At 36.9% G+C, this 12,016-nt stretch overlaps 3 protein-coding genes across 5 annotated transcripts; 2 read left to right on the forward strand and 1 right to left on the reverse strand.

Annotated features, from left to right (window-relative positions):
• The first annotated feature begins 1,400 nt into the window (after window positions 1–1,400).
• On the forward strand, window positions 1,401–4,962 carry LOC137718214 (uncharacterized). 3 transcript variants are annotated; one of them, XM_068457715.1, is made up of 8 exons: window positions 1,401–1,488; window positions 1,825–2,280; window positions 2,400–3,068; window positions 3,253–3,699; window positions 3,799–3,971; window positions 4,075–4,258; window positions 4,479–4,603; window positions 4,755–4,962. In XM_068457715.1, the coding sequence occupies exons 2-7, from the start codon at window positions 1,864–1,866 to the stop codon at window positions 4,566–4,568; spliced, it is 1,980 nt and encodes a 659-aa protein (XP_068313816.1). In that variant the 5' UTR covers window positions 1,401–1,488; window positions 1,825–1,863; the 3' UTR covers window positions 4,569–4,603; window positions 4,755–4,962. The 3 variants fall into 3 exon arrangements, with proteins under 3 accessions (XP_068313816.1, XP_068313817.1, XP_068313818.1); XM_068457716.1 differs by having other exon boundaries at window positions 4,758–4,962; XM_068457717.1 differs by lacking the exon at window positions 4,755–4,962 and having other exon boundaries at window positions 1,421–1,492; window positions 4,479–4,744.
• Window positions 4,963–7,511: 2,549 nt separating this feature from the next.
• Window positions 7,512–8,042, forward strand: LOC137718173 (uncharacterized). Its single transcript, XM_068457674.1, has one exon. It carries the CDS (start codon window positions 7,512–7,514, stop codon window positions 8,040–8,042), a length of 531 nt encoding a protein of 176 aa, XP_068313775.1.
• A 2,669-nt stretch (window positions 8,043–10,711) lies between these two features.
• On the reverse strand, window positions 10,712–11,107 carry LOC137718174 (uncharacterized mitochondrial protein AtMg00810-like). The gene has a single exon (XM_068457675.1). The coding sequence runs from the start codon at window positions 11,105–11,107 to the stop codon at window positions 10,712–10,714; it is 396 nt and encodes a 131-aa protein (XP_068313776.1).
• Between the last annotated feature and the right edge of the window lie 909 nt (window positions 11,108–12,016).

Here is a 12,016-nt window from a genome sequence, read left to right on the forward strand (position 1 = left end):
GAAAAACAACGAGAGTTCTAGAGAGAGAAGTCCAGAGGGAAAGAAAAAGAAAAAAGAAAATGGGAGAAAAGAGGGTGGGCTGGGAGACAAACCAAAACAGGGTGGGCCTTTCTAGAACCTCAACCAAAGTGAAAGAGGACGAAAGGAGAAAATATATTGCGGGATGCAAAATTACCAAAATGCCCTTATCATTCCGAATCCCGTAAAATCTTCGTTTTAGCTCCAAATTCAATTTCGCTTATGCCCATGTGTTCGTAGTGAAATACTACAAGAAAATGCTAATAGAATAGGTCATATGTTTCACGGTATGAAGGTCAGCAAAAGTAAATGATTTTGCCTCAAAGGGTATTTTTGTAAATTCATGTTTTAAAATTATATAAACCATAATATTTGGGGACATGTCGTTACAAATTGCACCAAAACTTAAGGGTGCAAACTGTAACTTATCCAAAATCTAATACAAAAGTGTACAATTAAATTTTTGGAATGCGACTAATAATTTTCTTATATATTATCAACACAATTTTGTTAAAAAAGATATGTATTACAAAATACAAAATGTGAAGCTTAGTTTCGAAGCGACGGCTCGTACACTTGTACAAAGTAATCTGTGCATTTTATTCCACACTTCAACTATCTTTGTTTATTGAGTCCATCGATATGATCCCACTTATTGAAAGAATTGTGGTACATGCACCAAATAAATTTGTGCATTTCATTCATCTTATTGTTGGTTGAACTCATAACATACAATTATAGTGGTAGATACACCCACTTTGGAGAAGTAAAACTTTATATTATAGTATAGAAGATATGGTGCATTTTAGTAGACTGCCCTATTTATTATCATTGTTAAATTTAAATTTTGAGATTAATGTGTATTCACTACACATATCTCGAAATTTAAAGTCATCTGACGATGATAAATAAGGTGTAACTAGTGACCATCACCATCACTTAAGGGCGGTGAGCAATGGCAAAGCCAGAATTTCATATGTGGGAGGGTCTCTCACATACATTCGTAATAACATGAGAGATTGAAGTAATTTGCATAAAAATTGAAAGACCCTAAATTCATTAGAGAGAACTAAAAACATTGCACAAACCTAGAAACCCAATATGAGGTAAAGAGTAAGCAAGAATTTAAAAAAAAAATAATATAAGCTAAAGCCAAAGAAAAGTTGATAGAATATGGAGGGAAAACGAAGACTGCCCTGCAATAAGAGAGATAGAGAAAAAAATGAAGCCTAACTTAGAATGAAAAAGAATTTGAATTAAAAACATACTGGTGAAACTGCATCATACATTGTACCTACACAAAAGTTAAGCCCACCGAAGCCCAAACTTTAGCCCACTTCTACTAAGTCTCTTAAACCCCCAAAACCCTAAAAAATAAAATTAAAAAGCGCCTAAATCCCTGGCCGGGTCTTCTCTCTCGATTTTCTACCTCAGCACTCAGTTCCATTGCAGTCTCTCTGAAGCTAACAGGTACGTATGTAATTTTCTCAGCTCATCGCATTCATTTTCTTCTGTCTGACCAACAAATTTGATTTGATTTTTTTATTTGATTTTTTTTTGTTGTGATTGGTGAGCGGCTGATTCTTTCCAGCTTAAGCTAAAGATTGTAAATTTACTTCTGGGAATTGAAATTGTGTTTTTAAAATTAGGGTTTTGAATTTGGGGTTCTGTGTAGAGTGCTTGTTGTAGTAATCCGACATGTAGCTCGACGATTTGTTTGTTACCAGCTTTCATGGTTAGAAAGCAGATGGTTGAGAGATTGTTATTTGTCAGCAATTTGTCATTGACATGATTTTATATTCCCAGTTGGACTCCGGCAGCCGACTTGCTCAGCTGTAAGAAAAAATGGCGGATGTGGTCCAGTACCGGATGGAGCGTATGCTCCCGGAGTTGGACGACCTGGAGAAGGAGGAACTGTTCACGAGACGTGAGCTTGCTGAGATTGTCAAGCAGCGTCGCAATTTTGAATTCCGGCTCAAGCGGCCGAGCCCACTCAAGGAGGACTACCTTGCCTACATTGACTACGAGACTAAGGTCGACAAGCTAAGGCGCTTGAGGAAAAAGGCAAAGTTGCCGGAGCGGGAAGATAACGAGGAGACGAAGAAGAAGAAGAGGAAGAGGAAGTCGGTTTCAGACTTTGCTGGCGTCAGGAGGATTCTTGATATTTATAGGCTTGCTGTCACTAGGTTCACTGGTGATCTTGAACTCTGGTTTCGCTACCTTGACTTTTGTAAAGAGCGACGAAATGGTAGGATCAAGGAGGTAATTGTTAACAGTTCTTGTTTTGTGGAGTGAATTTAACTTCAAAGTTCAGTATTGATTACTGCATTCAAACTTGGTTCCGTAGATTTATTTTTCTTGGATTTGGGATTGTTTTGTAGGTCTTGAATAAGGTAATTGGGTTTCATTCCAAGCAGCCATCTGTTTGGATTTATAAAGCAGCTTGGGAATTCGACAACTACTCAAATGTCGAAGCTGCCCGTAATACAATGCTACAGGGGTTGAGATTTTGCAAAAATTCAGAAGATCTTTGGTTGGAGTATCTCCGGATGGAACTCACATTCCTTAATAAACTAAAGGCTCGAAAGGTTGCTCTTGGAGAGGATGAGGGCAGTCTGGTTCGTGATAAGATTAGTGCTGATGAGCAACAGTGGAAAAGTGAAAACAAAGATTTATACATGCCCCTCAATGAAGAAAGAGAAATTGATGAAAATAATGAAGGGTCAGATATCGAAGAAAGCAAATCAAGGAAGAAAGTTGATAAGTTACAAGAGGTAGGTTGTGGTGTGATAAAAACCATATACAGTGAAGCAGTTAAAGCTCTTCCCTCTAGCTTTACCCTGAGAAAGCGGTTTTTAGAGATAATGAAATCTATCAACTTGGCTAAATCTGGGGAAATGGGTGAGGAAGTACTAAATGACATGAAGAGAGACTTCTCAACAGAGCCAGAGTATTGGGATTGGCTTGCTAAATTTGAATACAATCCTGCAAGTACACAGGAGGAGACGGGTGAAGAAATAACATTTTCTTGTATGGGAAAAGCCATTCAGGTATTAAATGCATGTATTACTGATTAAATCCTGCACTTTTAGAGTGGTTTATTTAGTCTTCTATTGACTAATTGGTTAACATCCATGCTATATTTGAAACTGAATTAGACTCCATTTGGATATATCTTATGTCCCTATCTATAAATGAGTGATGAATAAAACGGATGTCATGCTCTATGGGTAGGTCTATGAGGATGCCATACAAGTTTTGCCTTCGGCCAAAATGTTCAAGCACTATGCAAAGTTTCTCATGGGTGCTGTAGCTCTTCTAGAAGGAGACAACGAGACTTCTCTAGACAATCAATCTGCTAGTTATGTTTCACGTCTTTTGGGCCTTTACCAAAAGGCTGATACAATGGGGTGCACTGATGAGGAACTTGCCTGTGAACATATTTCATTATATTTGCAACTTGGAAGAGTGGATGAAGCTCGGAGACTGGCACACAATCTTTGTTGTGGAAAATTTCCAAATTCAGCAAAGGTGTGGGTATTATGGGCCTCTATAGAAATGAAGCACTCGACAAGGGATCTTATTTCTTTGAGCAAAGATAAGCTGCTATCGATCTTTGAACTTGTAAAAGATGGTTTGACAAGACTGTCAATTTCAGAAGCTGAGAGCTTGTGGGTAATGGTATGTTATCCACACCTTTCAATTTGATGAACTCCGATATGACAGTATGTAATTACCATTTATCTTGATGAGACGCTTTAACATTATCTCCAATTGCAGGCCCTTAAATTCTTTGCCAGTCAAAAACATTATTTTGACATGTTGGTTGAGGTTGCTGTTACATCGTTAATTAAATATCGTGGCAGTGACGAAGGATTTTCCCTCTCTTCTATTATTGTGAATTTTGTTCTTCAAAAAGATGGAATTGCGCATGCTAGAGTGATGTATAAGCGGTAGGCCATTTCATCCTTAATAACTCTACATTATTTTATTTCATCTTAGATTATGCAGTTTGCTTACGAAGAAGTGTCTATGTTTGCATCAATTGAATTGCAGCTTTACGGCTTTACCACGCCCTGGGCTAGTTCTATATAGGACCTGCATAGAATTGGAAACAAACCTTGCATCAAATGGTGATAAAACTGGTCTTGAAAATGCCCGGAAGTTGTATTTTTCTGCACTTCAGACTTATGACCAAGATTCGAGCTTGTGGCGAGATTACTGGCTTATGGAGACCAAGGTGAACTTTCCTCTGGCTTGCAAGTAACTCTAGAATCTGAGAAAGTAACAACTTTCATTTTTAACAACAAAGCGACTTTTCTTTTTCCAAATTGTTGCCTAGGACATTGGTTAAGCAAATGAATTGTGAACGGAACTATTATTTTTGTTCTACTTTGTAATCCGATATCAGAACTTGCTTAATCTATACTAATAGCCGTAATTCTTTCATCAATTTACAGATGGGAACATCAAAGACAGCTTCCGACGTATCTTGGCGTGCACGTAAGACTCTAAAGGACAGTAGTGCACTTTCTTTGGCAGATTTGTGATATTAGTAATGCAGACTGCTCTTCAATTGTAACTTGTAAGCTTTTGAACTTTGTTTTTTTGGTCAATAGTTGTTGAATTTAGTTTAATAGACAGACAACTCGTACTTTTATCCATGTCAACGGAATTGATTAATAGTTACAAGTTCATGTTTTACATTAAACATGTTATTGGTTGAATGATTGCAGCAGTCTCTTGCCTTTTGAATCATTGCTCCGGGTTCTCCAACTCCATCGATTTCAATCTTCCATGTTCTTGGCCAGTTGAAGGCGATGGAGTGGCGACGTTCGGAAGAGAAGATAGCTAGCATCCCCATATAACTATCCATTCATTAAACACTTGCATTCTCAACAAAACTTGACTAGGAATTAATACCAGAAATTTCCCTAACTATTTCATCTAGTGCATCTTCATCTTTGAGTATTGCTGTATGAGACCCCCCCCCCCCGCGGAACTCTGATCGTTTTCGGAGTTTGATTTTTTGTATCGGACCACAGAGATTCATGTGCCAACAAGCCACCATGTTCACAGTCCCATCTCCGTCCCCGCAAACACTCTCAGGCTGCTCATCGAAACCGTTGCTTCCATAGAACAAGGTCTCTGCTGTCTTCACACCAGCTCCTCTGTTAAACCCAAAACCCTAGTTTTGAAAGGATGAGCACCTCGAAGTCCAATGTTGTCGAGAAACTGCGGAATATCATAGGCCGAATATGTAGCATTTGGGGTGATGACAAGCCGGTTCCGACCAAATATTTTAGGGTTGGCGTCAGCCAAAGGTTGCTCTCTGAGCTCCTCTCTTACCACGCCAATGCTATCCTAGTGTGTTTCCTGAATCAAGAGTGAGCATTTCATCCACAGTACCGCCGCGCAGAGAGTGCAACAAAATGTTTGCTGAATTTTCGCCGCCAAAACGTGAAATTTACTCATTACTAAAGAGAGGAAGGTGAGTTCAGTTTTACAATAGGCTAGTAATAATGTGGTTCAAATTTACCTTTGGCGAAAATCAAACTTAAGATCTTTCACTTACAAATAAAAAAGAATACTACTAGACCGTAACGTTAATCACACTTAAAAATTCATAATTACATATAATGAACTAAATCTTTTACTAATAGACTTGTAGTCGGACATAAAAATTCATAATTACATATAATGAACTAAATCTTTTACTAATAGACTTGTAGTCGGACATAAAAATTCATAATTACATATAATGAACTAAATCTTTTACTAATAGACTTGTAGTCGGACAGCTGAGCCATGACACAAGTTATGGAAATTTGGGCCCAAATTCTCAACCTTCGCTCATATTTTGTGAAGTATATTGGAAACTTGCCACGTCATAACATGCAAACAAGAATCGTCACATCACCCGCATCTTTTAATGTCAAACTTTGGTGTCCATGCTAATTACAAACTTAAAAGCATGTTAAATGTGGCTGCCACCTAATTTCAATCATTACCTAGAAGCAATGGGCGCCCATAAATTATATAAATATGTTGGCCGGCTGCATTTGGAAACTGCCCTTTTTATGCCTAACACTTCTTTGGATATAGATAGACCCTTATTCTGTATTGCAGCATGACTGCATGACACCTTACCATTCAAAATACTTATAATACTTATAAATATTATAGTCAGTCTTTATATAATCACGTGATGTATTAATTCACGTGTATTATAATATGAGTAAATAATAAAATACAACAATAAACGCCCAAAAATGGTATAAATATGTTGGCAAGCCGGCCTTTGGATTTCCCTTTATGTTCAAGGATAATATGATAGATATTATCTAGTGTAATAAAAAGTGAGTTTTACGTTTTATTCTACTTGTCACATAATCATACAATATCATAAACTTTAACTACAATATTTAAAAACAACCATACATCTTCTCGTAAAAGAATTAGTAACACTTTATGACGGTGTCAATCAAAACTTTTTCTTAAATTTGTCTAAAATATTCAATCTTACCTAAAACCAGAGAGAACCAGTTCACACATACTGTGACAGTCAATGTCTGCCATGGTACTGCCGCTGAGGACACTTGACTCTCTAATTCAACAATACAATAGTTCCAGTAAGCTCTTAGCAGTCATTACAGTAGCAGCAATTGACTGAATTTTTTTATTAAGTTGATTATCTTGAACACAGAATTGCCATGAAAGGGAATAAAAAGAAATCATTTCTGACGAGAAGAATAAAATAACTCATTTCTGTGTACTAGTATATTTTTTTAACACATATCTGTTTGCGTTTGGTTCTCTATTTTATTTATTTATTTGATCTAATTATTAAAAAAAATAGTGTTATATATTCACATATTCATTTTTATTTTTTCTTAAATAGTGTTATATATTCACATACTTATTTTTATTTTTTAGAGATCCATCTTAATTTTTAACCGTTAAATTACAAATTAAAGATCAACGCATAAAAAACAACAAAATGTTTGGGAGGTATAAATATGTTTGTAAATAATATTATCATTGTTAAAAATGTTTATAAAATTAAAAAAGAGTGGGAAAATTATTTATTAAGAACATAAAGTAAAACCAAGTAAATAAATAAGAAGTCAAATTTGAAAATTTCCTAGTCAATTTTACCCTTCGTTTTCAATTTCGGCCGACTTTATCATTTGATTAATTAAATACACCCAGACCAGCTCTTCGTTCTTATCTCCCAATTTCTTTATTTTGTATTTTATTGAACTTTCCATCGTGTGTTTTGAAAAGTCTAAACCCACCACCTTCACCTTCTACAAAACCATTTGTATAAAACCCAAGTTTCCTCGCATCACACCCAACTCCTCCTCTCTCTCACATTTTTTTCCATCAAAGTTTTTCTCTTCCCTCCTAAACCCGATTTTCGCATCGAAAAATTTCGGGCCCTCCAACAGATAATTCAGTAGTTTTCGTATCACGTAAAAGTTGTGCAGAACATGAGGAAGACCAAGGTGAATAGCCAGAACAAGTTCATGAAAATCATCACGGTGCCCATCAGAGTCCTGAGCAAGGCCAAAGACTTTTACGTCAGAAGCATGACGGACATGGGCGGCAGAGTGGCCTACGGTGGCGTAGTTGGAGGGCTTGGTGGTAATGTCACTCAAGGCTTGCCTAGGAGCTTCAGCGTTAGGTCAACTTCTTCTAGGTTAAGTGAAAACGGTGATGATTATTCAGAGCTTATTAGGGCTGCGTCAGCGAGGAACTACGGGGGCAGGATTGACGTGAGCATGATCATGCAAGAGCAGATGAAACGATCGGCTACAACCACAACTATGCGATCGGGTATGGGACCGAAAAGGGTATCGAATACTCCGGCTGGTTTGCCAAAATGTGGCAGCGTGGCCATGGGGAGGATTGATGAAGATACACCTGCGGATTTTGATGAAGGTGCGGCTGGTGTCAAGGGTGACTTGTACCCTAGAAGCAAAAGCTATGCTGTTGGAAGGAGAAGTGCTTTTGCGTTTTGATTGTTGATCAAACGCGTCCAGTGTCAGTTGAATTCAAGATCTGCTGATGAATTCGTACCGTGAAGTTAACAAGTTACAAGACGACGGACAATTCTGTTGTGGTTTTCATTCAATTTCTTTGTGATTGAAAGTTGTGAAAGTGTACAAAATTAAGGTTTTGAATTTAGAATCGCTGTCATGTTTGAAGCCGTTTTGTTTTGTATATATGCATTTTGTTTTCCTTTTTGTTCAACAATTCACAATTGTGGTTATGAGATTTGAACTCCCGCCAATTGAAGTAAGGATATAGACTTTTTTGAGGATTAATTATTAATCTGCTTTGCTGCAAACACAAGCAAAATTATGAGAAAAGGAAAACTGGGGCTATTGCTTAATTAGGTGTTTTAGTTGTTCTGGTTGCAAAGAAAAGAATGGTCCCTAAAATTGATGGACACAATCAAGATGATTCTTGAAATTGAAAATCAATGGATGTCCATCCTTGAAAATATATGTCGCAAATCAATATAGTCTTTCTATCATAATTTTGTCAAAAATTATATTATGTGCTGATGTGACACATAAATGGGTTTCACAAGTCCCTTTTTTTTTAATTTTTTTTTATTATCATAAATGGTCTCTAAAATTGACCCACATCATTAAGATGGTTATTGAAATTGAAAATCGATTTTACGTAGCCCTAGAAATAAATGCCTCAAATCAATGTGACCATTTCATCATAATTCTGTCAAAAATTATATTTTCAAGATCGTCATGTGGGCCAATTTCAATGATCATTTGTGATAAAAACCCAAAACAAAAACACCAATTTGGAAGTTAACTTTATAAATTACAGCATTATATTGTTTTCTATCGTAGGCGAGTAACATATTCTAATTTTTTTTTCAATGTGTTGACTTCTATTAAACAAAAATCGTAAGGATATTTATCTAAAAGGCTAGGGAGAATGAGTAACATGCTAAAGATGTAAGTAATTTTGTTTATCTTAAAATTCAATATATTATATTACATGTATCGAAACTTGACGAAATAAAATACAATAATTAATAAATGATTCACCATGTAGAGATGCAAGCCATTGACAATTTGGTAATTTGATATATTTTCACAAAGTCATATCATATAATTTAAAGCTTTTGATAAACAAAATTTTATTTAATGTGCTGGAGCTTCTTGTGATGTCCAAATTATTCTTGTGAAGTGAACAAATCAATTATTAATACAAATTTAAAATTTGTTAAATACATGAAACTATTTCTACATCAAATATTATTATTTTTTACGAAAAGAAGAAATATATACAAACATTACTTAAATATTACACATCTTGCGTTTTTAGGCGTATGTGTACTAATTAAATTTACATAATCTAATTTTTCAACCAATTCTTTTTCAATTGATCAAATAGCTAATCCATTTTGTGACATAGTTGATTGACGATAAGATTTGAACAACTTTAATTTTGAAAAACTTCTTTATAGATCGAGAGACAATTGTAATTGGTATGGTTAACAAAATTCTATAAGCAAACACTCAAAGACTCAAAGTCTGTAAACTTCTTATTTGAACAAAAATAACATTGTAATCTGAATGTAGATATATAATAAATAAAAATTGGGGGGCCTCCGAGTAAGAGCCCTAGGCGGCCCACCTACTCTCTTAGGCCATCTCCAACCGAAGGAGGGCCAAAGGGCCATGTTTAGCCCTATAGCAGGCCATATTTTATATCATCTCCAACCAAGTGGGCCAAAGAGCCACAGATCAAACATAACCCCTCAATAATTTATTATTTTAATTGAATTAATATAGTTAATTAAATTAAACTACCATATTAAAATAAAGTTTTCAGACATATTTTGAGTGCCACTTGCCACAATAACAAAGAAAGCGTGGTATTGTTGCACTTGCCACAAAGTCAAGCTTGACATTCTAACGTCGAAGGGCTGACTGGCTGGCTAGAAATGGCCAGCCCGCTGGCCTGATTTGGGGGGTTTTGGCCTGGTGGGGGTCACAAACTTTTGGCCTAGCCCTTAGTTGGAGACGGTTTTCGTGTCATTCCGAGTTATTTTTAACCTTATGGCTATTTGACCATATAGAAATTATAGCTTTAATTTGTGATGTATATTTCATATATGCAATGTACAATGGTTCGGGTATATATGAGGAAGGAGACTAAGAAAAAACAAAAAAAAACATTCCCCTTAAAACAAGGAATAAAACAAGGAGTAAAACAAGGAGTAAAACATGGAATAAAACAAGGAATAAAACATTCCTTAAATCAAGGAACTCATTATTTTCAACACTCCCCCTTAAGCTGGATCGAGGAGGTTCACTGAGCCAAGCTTGCCCAATAACCGATGAAACTGAGATGATGCTCATGCCTTTGTAAAAAGATCTGCTAGTTGATCATGGCTTCGTGTGAACATGGTCCGGATGATTTGCGTTTGAACTTGAGCTCTGATGAAATGACAATCCACTTCAATATGTTTGGTTCTTTCATGGAACACAGGATTGGCAGCAATGTGCATGGCTGCCTGATTATCACACATAAGCGTCATAGGGGTAGAACTAGGAAACCCTAAGTCTGAAAGAAGCCCTTTAAGCCAAATGAGTTCACAAGCAGTGGCTGCCATGGCTCGATACTCAGCCTCTGCGCTGGAACGAGCAATTACCTATTGCTTCTTACTCTTCCATGTGACAAGGTTTCCACCAACAAATGTACAATAGCCTGTGATTGATTTCCTATCAATTGAATTACCTGCCCAGTCTGCATCTGTGTAGCCACTAATGACAGTGGACTGATTGTTATGCATTGTAATTCCTTGCCCAATTGAACCCTTAAGATAACGAAGGATTCTCTTAACAAGGTTAAGGTGATCAACAGTGGGAGAGTGCATGAACTGACTAGCCAAGCTCACTGCATATGTGATATCTGGACGAGTGATAGTAAGGTATATGAGCTTGCCTACTAATCGTTGATAGTAGCTTACATCATGCATGGCTTCTCCATCTATGCTGAGCTTCAGTTTACAATCAACGGGAGTGATAGCAGGCTTGCAGTCAAGCATTTTTGCTTCTTGAAGGAGGTCCAATACATATTTCCGTTGATGTAGAAACAGTCATTTTGAAGATGTTGCCATTTCGATCCCCAAAAAATACTTTAACCTTCCCAAATCTTTGATAGCGAAAACTTGATGTAGTGAGAGTTTTAGTGCCTCAATCTCCACGGTATTATCTCCAGTGATGATAAGATCATCAACATAGATGAGGACCACCAACTTCCCCCTGGTGCCAGTTCTTACAAATAGCGAAGAATCAGCATTACTTCGCATGAATCCAGCCTTTTCCAGAACAGAACTGAGCTTGGCATACCAAGCTCTTGGTGATTGTTTCAATCCGTATATTGCCTTGTGCAATTTACAAACCATGTTGCCTTTAATACCATCATAGCCTGGAGGAGGTTGCATATACACTTCTTCCTGCAGCTCGCCGTGAAGGAAAGCATTCTTCACGTCCATTTGGTAGAGTGACCACCCACAATTGATTGCAACTGACAGTAAAGCCCTGACTGAGTTCATCTTGGCCACCGGTGCAAATGTTTCCTTATAATCTACACCAAAGGTTTGGGTGAAACCTCGAGCAACAAGTCTAGCCTTGTGTCTCTCGATAAATCCATCAGCTTTGAATTTAGTCTTGTAAATCCAACAACTTCCAACAGCCTTCTTTCTTGGTGGTAGGTGAACTAGGCTCCAGGTGCAATTCTCTTCCAGTGCACGAAGCTCTTCTTTCATGGCTTGGTTCCATTGTGGGAGAAGAAATGCTTCTTGAAAGCTTCTTGGTTCATAGTGCTTATCAATTTCACTGAGAAATGTAGCATGAGATGTTGAGAACTTACTAAAGCTGATACATTCATTGATTGGATGTCGTGAGGCATATGTAACATAGTCCTGCAACCTGACTGGAGGTTTTCTGATTCG

The sequence above is a fragment of the Pyrus communis genome, chromosome 15, assembly GCF_963583255.1.
Source record: "Pyrus communis chromosome 15, drPyrComm1.1, whole genome shotgun sequence".
In the NCBI taxonomy this organism is placed as follows: Eukaryota; Viridiplantae; Streptophyta; class Magnoliopsida; order Rosales; family Rosaceae; genus Pyrus; species Pyrus communis.